Raw genomic sequence first — 14,868 nt, 5'->3', positions numbered from 1 at the left:
CCCTTCACCTTTATCAAAGTCCTTCCCATCCTGTGTTCTTCCTTAGACTCCATTCACAGCTTTTATCCTGAGAACACAAAATCCTTTGGAAAGTCAGAGGTTACTTTCAGCAAATGAGGAAAAATGCTAGGGTGAATTTACATCAATCCAGAAAATATTTTAGTGAATTAGGAAGCACATAAGCTCTTTTACGATATAACTAGAGTGCCAGTGCCTGCAGGATTAAAGGTCCACTGCATATGGCCACTGCTGCCTCCAGGGCTTTTTTAGACATCTTCCAACATTGGAGGTTGGTAGGGCAGCAGCTTGGAGTTTAACATGTATTATTCCACAGAATTGATATCATGCTCCAGTGCCCATTTTGGGATGATGGTGCTACAGTCCATATTTCACTAAGAACTCCTTGCCCACTGTTCATGAGAGAGCGCGCAGCCTAGAAGTTTTAAAAAAAAAGTTATTTACCAGTTACCAGTAACTGCTGCTCTTTGAGAGCTACCTCTGTGCATTCACATTTCCTGCCCATCTTCACCTCTAGCTTGGAGTTCTACAAGTCATCACTGCTTGTGGTTCAGGAGGAGGAACTGAGACAGTTTGGGGATGGGGAGCGTGTGACTAGGGTATCTGATGTAAGATACCATGCAAGAGTTATTGATTGTGCCCTCCTCAATGGACATGGCTTTAAAAGAGGATTCTGCATGATCTCATCTAGAAGCATTATAATCTCTATTTCTGTTCAGTTGGCTACTACAGCATTGGTTTTGTTACATCTGGAATGAGAGCCAAGGTTTTTGGTTGCATAAAGAAAAAGCTTTCCAGTCATTGCCTCGAGGGGGAAAGCAGTTAAACTGAAGTAAATGGAGTAACCACACATTTTCACTGGTGTAGCTGAGTTCAGAATTGGTGCTCTGTACTCAACTGTTGCAAATTGTTGGTCAGTGATTACCCAGTACAATTTCTGTGTCTGGGATTTGTTTGATCCTTTCTTGGACCATTTGGTTGCTGACAAATAAAAAGAGGGTAACATCATTATGCAGGTCCAGAATGTGCCTTATCATTCTGTTTAGGCAATGTGAGGTGTATTTGATACAGTAACTCCGTTGTCCCGGTTAACGATGTTTCGTTGTTATGCTGCTGATCAATTAAAGAACATGCTCGTTTAAAGATGTGCAATGCTCCCTTACAGTGTTGTTTGGCAGCTGCCTACTTTGTCCACTGCTTGCAGAAAGAGCAGCCCGTTGGAATAGCTGGTGGGGGCTTGGAACCAGCCCACCATCAGCTCCCTTCCCCCTAAGTTCTCTGTACGGCAGCTGCCCAGCAGGCTATCAGTTGCCAGGAGTTCAGCTGTCCCTCCCCCCACTGCCATGTACTGCTCCTGCCCTCTGCCTTGGAGCTGCTTCGGAGACTCCTGCTTGCTGAGCGGGGGTGGAGGGGTGGGAAGAGGAGGGCTAATGTCAGGGTATCTCCTGCCCCCTGTATCTCCTGCCCCCTGATCACCCTGTCTCTATAGACTAGGGGGGGACAGGACAGGTCTCAGGACACAGGGAGCTTGCTGACAGCAACTGCTGTCTCAACTTGCTGATCTACGTAAAAAGGCAATGTACGTAGAGTGGGGTCAGCATACTCAAAGGAGCAATGTCTGTCTGTCTGTCTCTCTCTCTCTCTCTCTCTCTCTCTGTGTCTGCCATGCTGTCTCCTCTCCCTCCATCTGTGCTGCCTTGTAGGGTGTGAGGCTACAGTAACAATGTGTTAACCCTTGAGGGCTCAGCCAAGCACTGGTTCATCATTTAGCAGTAAGGCATTCCTTGGGAAATATCCCACCGTCTGACTTCACCACCACAACCAAGCTTCACAATCATTATTGTTGTGTACAGTATTAAATTGTTTGTTTAGAACTTATAGTGTGTGTGTGTGTGTAGATAGTCTTTTGTCTGGTGAAAAAAATTTCCCTGGAACCTCCCCCCCATCCCTTACATTGATTCTTATGGGGAAATTGGATTCACTTAACATTGTTTTGCTTAAAGTCGCATTTTTCAGGAACATAAACTACAATGTTAAGCGAGGAATTACTGTACAAGAGTGATCAGTGACAATGACTGTTACACTTTGACCCTAGAGCCTCTGGCCTCTCCCAAGAAGTTCAGAACAGACCTGCCCTTCAAAAGTTGTGATTCTAACATCTCAGTAGTCTTCCTGCTAAAGAGGAACTTTAGTGAGACTAAATCAACTGTCCAATCCTAGGGCTTCTCCTAGCTATTTCAATGAAAGATCAACTTCCTTCACCCAAAGGCAGCTTCCACTTACACAGTTTCCATCTCATTAAAAAGGCTGTCCGAAAGCTCCTCCCAAACAGTTTCATGTTTCAGACTCTTCCTGTGGCAAGACCAGCGAAGAGACTACATGATTCAGTTCCACATCAAGCGACCTCCTTTCTCCCTTCCTTTTTCAGGGATCGGTTTCAAAGAGATGGAGATGATGTTGCTTCACTCATCAAATCTGGAGTAATAAAAGAGATCCTTCAGTATTGCCTTGGGGAAAGGGATTTTATTTTGATAATTTTATCTCTTCCTTAAAAAAAAGAAGTGAGGGGAGGGAGGTCTTCTAATACTTCAGACTGGAGAAATCTGAATGAACATATGAATGTTGAATTTTCGTATTGTGATGCTGACTGCTGTTATCCCTTCCCCAAATTAATAAGACTGGCCCCCACCATGGAGGCAGGCACTAGACCTTGCTTACTTTTTTTTCTTCTGTAAAATCTGTTGATTCCACTCCGTTCCCACTATGAAAGCCCTTGTTCAGGCCATGCTTATTTTTCATGCTGACAACTGCAACCTCCTTTGGCCTACTGGACTTGCACTTTGCCTCCCCCTCATTCTGTACAAAATGTAGCTGCAAATGTCATCCACTTTGTTCACCACTCTAACAATGTCTGATCAGTCTTCAAATACCTTCATTATTTCTCACATCAACTTAAATTTCTTGTCCTGCCCTTCAAGATCATTGATAATCTCACTTTTGTCTACTTCATTGTTTTATACAATATCCTTGAAAATATATATATTTAAATGCAACACACTGTCTTTCTTTTATTTTCTTTTTTTTTTTTTTTAACTGCTGTATCACACTGGTAGCACAACCAATCAGAAACTGTGGGCTGCTGAACTGCAAAAGACCATCTCAAGAGATTGCAAATATGTGCTGCTGGCTTCTGAGCAATTGGTGGGCGTCTGTCTCTTTGTATTCATCAGACCGCAGCATGCTCCTTTTATCAGGTCAGTGAACAGACAGCTGTACTAAAATTGGTATGCTTGCCAGACTACTTTATGCTGCAAAATAAAACCCAACACAAGTGGTTTGCAAAGTGTGTGTGTGGCTTGACACCAGCACTTAAGAAAAGCTGTTGTATTTCCTGTTAAAAGTAGTTGCTTAAATTCTGTAATCTTAAATTTGGAAATCTTGTACCTTCCTGCAAGACTTGGAAAGCATCCATATATCCATGCCTTATCTGCTCAGAAACACTTGATGTCTTTAAAACATTGTATTGCAATGTGATAATCATATTACTGATGGTGAAATGATGTAAACATCCAACACCCTGTCATTATTTTGTACTTCTCCCAGTTACATTCAGTGACCGTTATTATTTTTTAGGGATGTTGCTGTTGATACTGTAAAGACTGGTATGGGAGGAGCTACTGGTAATAAAGGTGCAGTAGCAATTCGAATGTTGTTTCATACGTCCAGTCTTTGCTTTGTCTGTAGTCACTTTGCTGCAGGGCAATCACAAGTCAAAGAGAGAAACGAAGACTACATAGAAATAGCCCGAAAACTCAGTTTCCCAATGGTAAGCAACAATGAATGCTGTTCAGATTCCATAATAAAAGAAAAATTAAATCCTTAAGGCCATTAGGGCAGCTGCTGAGTGTGTGATACTTTTAATTTTTAAAATGAGTCCAACAAAGATAATCTGTTAATCGAGCATTACTCCTAAAACTTCAACATGGTATACTCTGCCTTGCATCCTACAGAAATTTTAAACATAAAGTAAATATTTGGAGATTTGAACAAACTGAAAAATGTTTTGTTGAATTCTAAGCTGTTAAAAAAAATATCCAAGCTGTGATCACTACTTTTAGTTTAGATTTATAACTGTGCCTACTACCTTTAGTATTAGTATCATGCCCAAATTAGCCTTCGCTAGTTTTCTGTGGCATTGTTTGAAGAGAGTTTGTTCCCCTTCAGCTTTCTCATATTTCAGCCATATGAGATGGTCATACTTCATTTTCTCTGTAAGATGTTCAAACATGGAAATTGTCAGTGGAGACAATACAATACAAGACCTAAATCAGACTATTAAATTGAAAGCAGACTAGATTGGCAAATTATATAGAGAGAGTGGGAAAATCAAACTCCAAAAAGAGGTACAAAAGAGATTCACCTAGTTAATTATTTGCTAGATAGGCCCCTGGCTTTGTTACAAAATGTTGTTTAACACCTAAAGATCTTTCATAGCTAAAGTGTCTGCAATCTAACCTGAACAGCAAAGCTGCTTTTCTCTCAGCATATCATCTTAGCATGCCAAATGATCCCAGGGAAGTGGCTCTTTGTTCTTCTTAAAAACCCTTTTGTGAGGCAGAATTCAGGTTTCTCATTACAGCACCTTTTGAAACTAGAACAGAATGATAAAATCGGTCAAAATCCAGTTCACGTAACTCTTGCATAAATGAGACTGTAATTTCATGAAATATGTTTTTCTCTCATTAATGTACTGCCCTTGAGGCTTTGGTTATTATATGGCTCCATCTAGATGATCTGTATCCACAAATATGTATTTCACCATCCCACCAGAAAACACGTATGCAGATAGAAATTACATTGATTTTTAAGATTGAAAAGGCTCATAAAGTATAACTTATGCATCTAGATGTAGATTTCTGTCACAAGGTTGTTTTTAATTTCAGTATGTGTATTTATTTTTCAGGGGAGGCTCCTCTTTTCCCATGACTATATATTTTGGTGCGGTGATTTTAATTATCGCATAGATCTTCCTAATGAGGAAGTGAAGGAGTTAATTCGCCAGCAGAATTGGGATTCCCTTATTGCAGGAGATCAACTTGTCAACCAGAAAAATGCTGGACAGGTAACTCTCTTTAGAAAATCTTGCATTTAAGAGACCTTTATTTTTCATACTGGAACTCTTACTAAAGCCACTTCACGAGGGGGGTGCTTGTGGAAGATTGTTTCTGCATTGCATTGTTAGCTTGTCACTTTTGTCTAATCACCAGTCTGGAATAGGGTGGAGTGGAAAAACAGTCAGTAGGATGCTTGTATCAGTTGCTCTGAAGAAATTGTTAGTAGTGCAACTACAGTGACTAGCTTTGAGAATGAGATTTTTTGATGTCCCTTAAAAAGAAATTGCATTGTCATCCTGTGAATAGCGTTCGGAGCATATTAAAGAGAAAACAGTAAAGGTTATCAAATGCAGTTGTCACAGCACTGGATTTATTTTTTTTGGTCTTTTTTTGGTAACATCACTTGTTGCATTCAAATTATGTTAATAGAATGAATATATTTGCTCTCACCTACTTAGTAGTGAGCAAATAGACAACTGATAGCAGCTTCAAACAAATTATGGCTTTATTTAGGAACAAAAAGATTTTAGGGGGTTTATTGTAGCAAGGCTTCTGACATCAACTTTTTTTAGCATGCCATAGTTAAAGGGACACTGGCAATGTAAAAATCATATCCCTGTATGAAAGTGTTTTATCCCAGTTGTTAAAGTATCAACACATACTTTAGCTGAAACATTAGAGACAAATATTTTTTCTATTTTTTAGTTTATTTTGTGCACTTGGCAACACTTTATAGGTAGTGTCTCCTTTACCAGAGTTAGCTTTCCCTGATGTGTGTAGGTCTTTCACACAGCAACAGTGGATAGACAAACATTTTATAAAGAAATATTATAAAAACAAAAATTGTCAGGGAAATTCAGAGGTGAGCAAAATAGCAGAAACTATTTTTAATTAGGTTGTTGTTTTTTTAATTAACTAGATTTCAAGTTGATTGTGTCCAGGGCCGACAGGGGGAAGCCAGTACAAATTACTGGGGCCCGGCAGTCCAGTAGGGGGCCTGGTGCCTGGCTTCCCTGGCTTCGTCAGCCCTGTTTAGCCTGTCTGCACTTGCTGGGGGGGCTGAAAATTTTTTTTCACCGGGGCCTGAACCCGCACTCGGTGGCCCTGATTGTGTCCCTTCAAAACAAGAAAAGCAGGCAAATACTGTATTTATGAGGTCAGCCTTTGGCTAGGGGATCAAAGTTAGATTCATACCTCAGGATTTCTTTAATTTTATTGAGACTGCCAAAAGCAAAACCAAGTTCAGAGTAGCAGTTGACTCAGAGTTCTTGCTTATGTAGCAAACATTTCACCAGTGAGAGCTGCTCTGCCTTTTAGGGAAGCAGACTAATTGGTCTTACTTGTTAATTGGGGAGAATTTCAAAAGTGCCTAAGGGATTTAGTGATATCTAATAGGACCTATACTCCTAAATTCTATAGGCACTCTTGACAGATTTCACAGAATTCTCAGAATTTTCCTTTTCTCATATTTTTGTGCATTGATCAATAATAATACAACAGTATTATCATCTTTTGCACCTACTATACTTCTGCTCTTCCGTGTCTCTTCCCTTAAGACACTTTTTGTTTTTAGTAACTTGTTGGGAGACATTGATGGGAAGCATCTTCTGTCCAGGCAAGCACCTCTGGTGTAAACATTTCTGCTTAGAAATATAGATGTTGTTAGGGTTGGATAGACCAAGCTATGTAGCTGAGTATCTAGTCCTAGTATGTGTTCACACAGCGCTGGCAAAGTGCACCACAAGGATGTGATTTGTAGAATGCGCTAGCATGTTATGTTCTAATTATCCCATATCAACCGTGCTGGCACACTCTAAAAGGTACCTAGTTCACACTGAGGTAGTTCTGTTTCATACAGGACTACATTAATGTGAACTACATACCTTTTTAGACAGTGCCAGCAGAGTCTACATGGTCAGAGCACAGCACATTAGTGGCTTTATGAATCACACCCTTCTGGTATGCTTTGCTGTGCCATGTAGACAAGTTCTTAGATGATGGCTGATGGAGGATGTAATCAAAAGTTAGAATATGAAGATGGAGTCACATTCTTCTGAGAGATGTGCTTGGGCTCAGTCTTTTCCTACCACTGAAGGAAGACAGAATTTTTTATTAGTTTCAGGAAGTTTTCCATAATGATTTCCTATCTTTGTCTTTTAGTATAACTCAAAATGTTTTTGTTCATGCAGATCTTTAGGGGATTTTTAGAGGGAAAGATAACTTTTGCACCTACATACAAATATGACTTGTTTTCTGATGACTATGACACCAGTGAAAAATGTCGCACGCCAGCATGGACAGATCGTATTCTTTGGAGAAGAAGAAAATGGCCATTTGACCGATCAGGTTTGAGAGTTTACATAAGTTTAATTCAGTATCAATTTAAATTACTTGTAGTAGCTTTCTGGCAGTATTCATAATTCCTAAAATGTTTCAGGATTATTACTGAATTCATACCAGAAAAAAAGTAATTGCTCATTTTGTTAGATCATTTCAACAAGAACATATATATAGCCCTTGTTCTTCTTTGTATGCTGCCTTTGTTTTTTGTGTGCAGTGTTGTAATGTTGCATGGCAGTAGCCAGTGTTCAGGATCAGTTACTGGCATTTGTGTAAAGTAAAAGAGCCTACAATTTTCCCCATCCTGTTTTCAGTTTTGGTTTAATATTTAGATTTTTATTTTTTTTCAGCCTGTCTATGCAGTCACTCTTGGTTTTTTTTGTTTTCTTTTATGTTTAATATAGCTGAAGACCTGGATCTTCTGAATGCTAGTTTTCAGGATGAGAGTAATATCCTTTACACATGGAATCCTGGTACTTTGTTGCACTATGGAAGAGCAGAGCTGAAAACATCTGATCATAGGTTTAAACTTTACTTTCTGTTTCGCTCTTTAACCATCTAAAACAGGGGTAGGCAACCTATGGCACGCGTGCTGAAGGCAACTTGCAAGCTGATTTTCAGTGGCACTCACGCTGCCCGGGTCCTGGCCACCAGTCTGGGGGGCTCTGCATTTTAATTTAATTTTAAATGAAGCTTCTTAAACATTTTAAAAACCTTATTTACTTTACATACAACAATAGTTTAGCTATATGTTATAGACTTATAGAAAGAGACCTTCTAAAAACGTTAAAATGTATTATTGGCATGCAGAATCTTTAAATTAGAGTGAATAAATGAAGACTCAGCACACCACTTCTGAAAGGTTGCTGACCCCTGATCTAAAATGTAATGCTTTTGCTTTATTATTGTGTTCCTCAGACACTCTGATGTTTTCTAACTTTTCATATATATGTATGTATATTTCTTTAAGGCCTGTTGTTGCATTGATTGACATAGATATATTTGAAGTTGAGGCAGAAGAGAGACAGAAAATTTATAAGGAGGTGATTGCTGTGCAGGGACCACCTGATGGTACTGTAATGGTCTCCATCCAAAGCTCTTCACCAGAAGAAAACTATTTTGATAACTTGATTGATGAACTTCTTCAGAAGTTTGCAGCCTATGGTGAAGTTATACTTATAAGGTTAGAACACTTCTATTTACTATTTAAACAATACTCTTTATTATTTATCAACTTTCTTATCAACTTTCTGAACTGACTTTCTTAGGATACATTTGTGTTCTTATTTACTTCATTGTTAGAATTGAATTTAGACATTTTTTCAGTCTGTTTAAATTGTGGCCAGTGATGAAAGCAATCAGTGTTGTCGGGGGAGAGTTTAAATAAAGGGCCTTATTCCATTCTCCATCCAAAAAAGATGAAAAAAATTATAAAGCGAAAAATTGGTGGTGGGTTCTATTTCTACCGCTCCCTTAAGCTTAATTTCAAAATAGTAACCTTTTGGAAACTAATTCCCAGTTGCATTTCCCATGGAAACTAATTTGGTATCTGGCCAGTGGAGGATGGCTCATATCATGACTTGGGAGTGGAATTTCAATATGCACCTAGATAGGCTCTGTGCAGGAAAACTTCCCAGCAGCCAAGGGAAAATAGATGGGAACATTGGTGTGCATAGAATGACCTGAGAAAGGACAAAAGAGCTTGTGCTGAGTGGCATGGAAAAAAGAATACAGATTTGTGGTGATTTTATTGCATTATGTTAAGAACAGTTCCATTCATCTTCAATGTTCAAAGGGTGAAAAGATCCAATTTTAAAATAGGATCTAGCAAAAGTCACTAATTTGACACTGGGGACAAATGTGGTGAAAACTGATAAGCAACAAAGTTCATCTGTAGTCTCTGGGACAGTATCAGATGATAAAAACATCAATTCTTACAAAACTGAATATAAGGGGAAATAGAAGATACAGAGTAGAAAAAAGTCAGTTTGCAATTTTAATCTTGTTAAGTAATGAGTACTCAAACGGGTTGGTTTGACTTCAAGTGGCATCTTGACACAAACCTGAAGTGAAGAGGGAAACCAAAATCGTGGTTGTTGGCAGGGAAGTGAGACTTAAAAGATCTAGAGGAGTTCCTATTTCTGACTCTTCTCTTGTCTTCTGTTTTGCTTCCTCTTTTTCACTTCCATGCACTACTCACTGGTGGAGGGTGGATTTGTCATGTTCCCTGCTCAGTTATCTGTTGGCAGCCTGGATGCATCTTTAGTGGCAACCAATTTATCAGTAGCCAAAGAATCTGTCTATCTTAGTAGTAATGCTTTATCAGTGGAGACAGCTGAAAAGGGAAATTCATGAAGCTCACATAACCTAGTCTTACGGTCATTTCCTTTTGTAGCCTTACCATGTATATATTGATCTGAATACATCAGTGAATGAGGACAGACACAGATTGATTTTAAGCAAAAGGCTGCAACTTTATTAATCTCAACTCTGGGAAGGGTTGCTACCCACCCTGTCACCCACACTTTCATATACCAGAAAATTTAAATGGTTCTAGAGCAGCATCTACTGTATAACCCGTATCTCAGAATAAACTCTTCAGCCTACCCCAGGGTGGATAAAAATACATGACTGTTTTAATATTAATAGATATTTTATTTACATACATTTTTCTTTTTCAAAATAAGCCATTAAATAAATCTGAAATTATGAAAACCGATGTTAAGACCAATTTACTATAATCTATTAAAATAATTTAAATTAATTTAAAATATTATTAAGCAGAATGTGTTTGTTGCCCAAGTTTTAAAGCAAGTCAAGCCACTGAACTGGTGGAAGTCACTGGATAAGCATCTGGAACCAAGAGCTTAGATCTATTTTTGACACCAGTAGCGTCTTCTGCAAGTACAAAGAGTGTTTTCATTTCAGTTTATTCAGCTAGTACAGTTCAATGTCTAGTTCACTGAAAATTGAGAAAATTGGGAGTTGAAAAAAGCAGGAAAGCTTGTTTTCTTTTTACAATCTATGAATAAAAAACAGGCATGAGAATGAGATCTATTAGTATTAAAATCTTGAAGGTGACTAGAAGCAATCAGTTCAATTCACTACCTACAGATTCCTTTGTTTAATAAATCAGTTAAGTTTTAAATGCAAAAATGCAGAACATTTTTTTCTTCCACCACGTTTACGACAATTTTATTTAACTTGTTAAAAAATAGTTTTAAAAGGCCATTTTTGTGAATTTTTAATTAAATTCTAAATTATATCCAAACAGCTTATAACAAATCAATAAATTAATAATCTATTAAAGAAATCCATAATTCACCATTTTCTAAAAATATTAAAAAGTAAAAATTAAGAATGCGAGTTGTTAAACTATACAACTGCTTAAATTAATATATGTATACCAAACTTAGTGTAAAGGCAATATTTAGTTGCAAAACAACTTGTTTTAGTGATTTGCCAACCAATGACAATAGTTAATTTCCTAAAGAAAGATTTAAAGTACCAATGCAAAGAATGATTAAAACTAATTTATTTAAATCAGTCTCCTGCTTGCTAACTGAAATCATGATTAAAAGTGATTTTAAATTGCTTTGATTTAAATCAGTCCGCCCTGCAGCCAGGTGTAAGATTCTGCTTTCACAGATAAACCTGGATCAGGGCTTTATATAGTGAGAGTCTGGGGCAAAATTCTGGCTCCAGTGAGTTTTGTCCTTAACATCAGTGAGGCCAGGATTGTTTGTTTCTTCTGCTTAGTTCTTAGGAAAGGGTGGGGGTAAATCTCACTCGTACAATAATGGTACATGGAAATATTGAAGAAAGTATATTGAAATGTGGTGAGGAGATTCCCCAATTAATATTAAATATAGTACACACACACACCACCCCCAGACCCTATACACATTTTCTGGCTTAGTTATAAGGGTTGACCAATAGTAACCTAATGCACTACCGAAGGTACAAGGTGACAAAGGTACACTTCCCCCCTCCCCCCCCCAGCTTGATCTTATCAGAATCAGCAGCCCTACTTACCACCCACCTGCCTCAACAGGTGGAAAACTTGATGGGAATGGTGGTGATTGGGAAAACCCCAATAGAAGGGTGGAGGGAAGAGAACATATGTTGGTGGGGGGTATGGGAAAATGCAGAGGTGACACCTCTTCTCACTTTCGTTAATTTAAACCCTAGCCCTAAGCCATGTGGAGCCTCTTCTTGCTGTTTTAGCAGCCCCACCTCCACTCCCTGTAACTGTACTTTTGGAACTGTGTTCTGCAAGTGCTGTGGGTCTTCCCATTTTGGGGTTCAGAAAGGAATTTTTTCTTCTCATTGGGGTCAAATCGGCAGAGGCCTTGTGAGTTTATTCACCTTCCTTGCATCGTCGTGGAAGCACAGTTACATTGTTTTAGTAATATGTGGTAGGGATGTCAGTTCATCACAGCTTTTCAGCTGGATTCCAGTATAATTCACGGCTAAAAGGGATCATTCCAACTTTTTTTTTACTTTTGGGATTTTGCTGATGGGCCTTGTGCCCATAGGATAGGGGAAGACCTTGTGGCCTTCAAATGCCAGCACCTGCTTTGGCACCTCTGTTCTCCTTGTAGGGTGAGGTGGGAGAAGGATGTTAAAAGGATTCAGCAGAGTGAGCTGAGTCCTAGGGCTGGGATGGTGTCCCCATTAGGGTTGCCACATTTCTACTCACAAAACCGAACACCCTGCCCCTCCTCCAAGGTCCCACCCCCAGCTCACTCCATCCCCCCATCACTCACTCTCCCCACCCTCCCTCACTCACTCATTTTTACCAGGCTGGCTCAGGGGGCTGGGGTGCGGGCTCCGGAGTGGGGCCAGAAATGAGGAGCCCAGACTGAGGAAGGGGGCTCTAGACAGTGGATTGGGATGTGAGAGGGGGTGAGGTCTTCAGCTAAGGGTGCAGGCTCTGGGGTGGGGCCAAGGGGATGAGGGGTTTGGAGTGCAGGAGAGGGCTCCAGGCTGGGGCTGAGGGGTTTAGAGTGCAGGAGGGGGCTCTAGGCAGGGGCATGGGGTTAGAGTGTGAGGACTCTGGCTGGGGGTGCAGACTCTGGGATGGGGCTGGGGATGAAAGGTTTGGGATGTGTAGGAGGGTGCTCTGGACGGGGACCTAGGGGTTCGAAGGGTGGGAGAGGGATCAGGACTGGGCCTGGGAGGGGGTCAGGGTGCAGGCTCTGGGCGGTGCTTACCTCAAGCAGCTCCCAGAAGCACCCTCCTCACCACACGGCTCCTGGAAAGCAACCGCCATGTCTCCCCTCCAGCTCCTATTGGGAGGCGTGGCCAGGCGGCTTTGCGCACTGCCCTTCCACAGGTGCTGCCCCTGTTGGCCAGTGGGAGATGCAGGGGCAGTTTGGGGTAGGGGCAGCGTGCGTAGTCCCCTTGGCTGCCCCTACGGGTAGGAGGCAGAGGTGGACATGGCAGCTCCTTCCTGGGAGCAGCATGGCGCGAAGGCTATGAGGGAGCCTGCCAGCCCCACTGCGCGGCGCCATCAACCAGACAGTCAACGGCCTGGTCAGCAGTGCTGACGGACGCCACCAGGATCCCTTTGAGAGTGGGTGTTCCGATCGAAAACCAGACACCTGGTCACCCTAGTCCCTGTTGAAATCATGTGGAGTAGCTCGTAGGACCAGAGCTGTAGCCAGATCCTGCATTAATCCAGTAGGAGGAGTGGAAGGAGTTCAACACCTTGCAGGTTCAAGCGCTTATGCCTTTCCTTCTTTCTTATAGGGTCTTATTTGTTCTTATATGGCATAAAGCCCAAGATATATGTAAGGAAAAGACTTAGATGATGAGTAGATAGTAAAACCAAACTTTATATATATAAATAAAGCAAAGAAAATTGCATGTAATATACTGTACTCATACAGACAGATATTAAGATTTGACATATGTCACAATATGATTTAACTTTGAGTACTTTAGACAGATACCTAATAATGTGCCACTGCAGTGTTTCTTAAGAGGGAAATAACAATTGTACTGTGTGATTTTCATTTGTACTGTCTTTTGTCTTCTGGTTTAAAGTAATGACGGATTATGGGAATTATGAACCAAATAAATAGGCTTATTTTTAAAATGGAAAATTTTTATTTATTTTTGTTTTTTTTTTATTGCTTCATTTACAAAGTTTATAAGATAAGATAGTCAATAGATGATAACAAAGTAGTTCAGTCATGTTTTGTCATTTCATCATTATTTGTCTATGTACTTTGAAGGTTTGTAGAAGACAAAATGTGGGTAACATTTTTGGAAGGAAGCTCTGCTTTGAGTGCTCTGAACCTGAATGGTATTGAGGTAAAGTACAAATTACTGAAATTTATCTGTAATATGCTAAATTTGTAATTCTTTAAGCACTGTGTGGTTTTCAGGTTTTCTAGATAAATGTTTCTTAGCAGATTAACACTTGGCATGTAGATTTGTAACATATACTCTCTTTTGAATTTTATTTCATTATCACTCAGCAATTTAAGTATGGTAAACTGCATTTTGCAAATAAGCAGCATTAGGAGGAGAACAACTTGTTAATCTGCAACTTCTGCCAAGCATTTATACACTTCAATCCCATTTACTTTTATGGGATTCAAGTATATACATTATGCTTTGCTTAATAGATATGAACTTAAGCCCCGCTTTAGGTTCTTCTTAGGAACTGGAACCTTAGTGTAAACGTGGGGTCATATTTAGTCTTAGCAGAAGCAGGCAGAACTCATTTGAAGTCATTGTCACCCGTGTTTAGTAATTTAAGCTGCTATACCAGTTGTAAAAGTGCCTATATCTAAGTAGATCCCAGGCCAAATGGATGAGGTTCTTTGGCTTGTGTTACAGAGGAGATCAGACTAGAAGATCATAATTATCCCTCTGGCCTTAAAATCTATGATATCTTCACTTCTATTAATATTTATTTTTTTGCAAATCAGTTTTTTATAGTTCTAAGGATAGAGGAAAAAAATGAGATTTTCTTTTGTTTTTTGTTTTTTACTGGTTTATGATACTTTTATTTGCTTAAAAAACAAATGTAAGTATCCTGAGACTATAGTGTGACTAGGCTCTAATTTTTATGGTAGAGTATATTATTAATCCAAAATTTAGCACTCCTGTGCAAAGGTGCTAGAACTAGGAGTTTGGGGGTGCTGCAACACCCCCGGGCTTGAAGTGGTTTCCATTATATACAAGGTTTACAGTTTGATTCAATGGCTGTCAGCACCCCCACTATACAAATCGTTCCAGCATCCCTGCTCCTGTGGTGCAATCCTGACCCTATTAAAGTTGTTGGGAATTTTGCCATTGATTTCACTGGGATAAGGATTTCACCTGTGGTATGTAGAACTTCTTTTCAGGTTTGGAGTTGGCTAGATCCCTAATAAGACTT

General features: G+C 39.7%; 1 protein-coding gene across 13 annotated transcripts in view; it reads left to right on the top strand.

Moving 5' to 3' along the window:
- SYNJ1 (synaptojanin 1) overlaps positions 1-14,868 on the top strand; it is a 145,589-nt gene that overhangs the window by 71,804 nt on the left and 58,917 nt on the right. For all 13 annotated transcript variants that reach the window (XM_032794934.2, XM_075073445.1, XM_032794935.2 and 10 more), the window contains 7 exons: positions 3,132-3,272; positions 3,652-3,844; positions 4,982-5,140; positions 7,322-7,478; positions 7,877-7,994; positions 8,443-8,655; positions 13,715-13,793. In XM_032794934.2, coding sequence (XP_032650825.1) covers positions 3,132-3,272; positions 3,652-3,844; positions 4,982-5,140; positions 7,322-7,478; positions 7,877-7,994; positions 8,443-8,655; positions 13,715-13,793 — 1,060 coding nt within the window. The remainder of the gene's footprint in view (positions 1-3,131; positions 3,273-3,651; positions 3,845-4,981; positions 5,141-7,321; positions 7,479-7,876; positions 7,995-8,442; positions 8,656-13,714; positions 13,794-14,868) is intronic.

The sequence above is a fragment of the Chelonoidis abingdonii genome, chromosome 1 (genome assembly GCF_003597395.2).
Source record: "Chelonoidis abingdonii isolate Lonesome George chromosome 1, CheloAbing_2.0, whole genome shotgun sequence".
Classification (NCBI taxonomy): Eukaryota; Metazoa; Chordata; order Testudines; family Testudinidae; genus Chelonoidis; species Chelonoidis abingdonii.
Note: the sequence above shows the minus strand (reverse complement) of the source record. Positions and strands in the feature narration are given on the sequence as shown.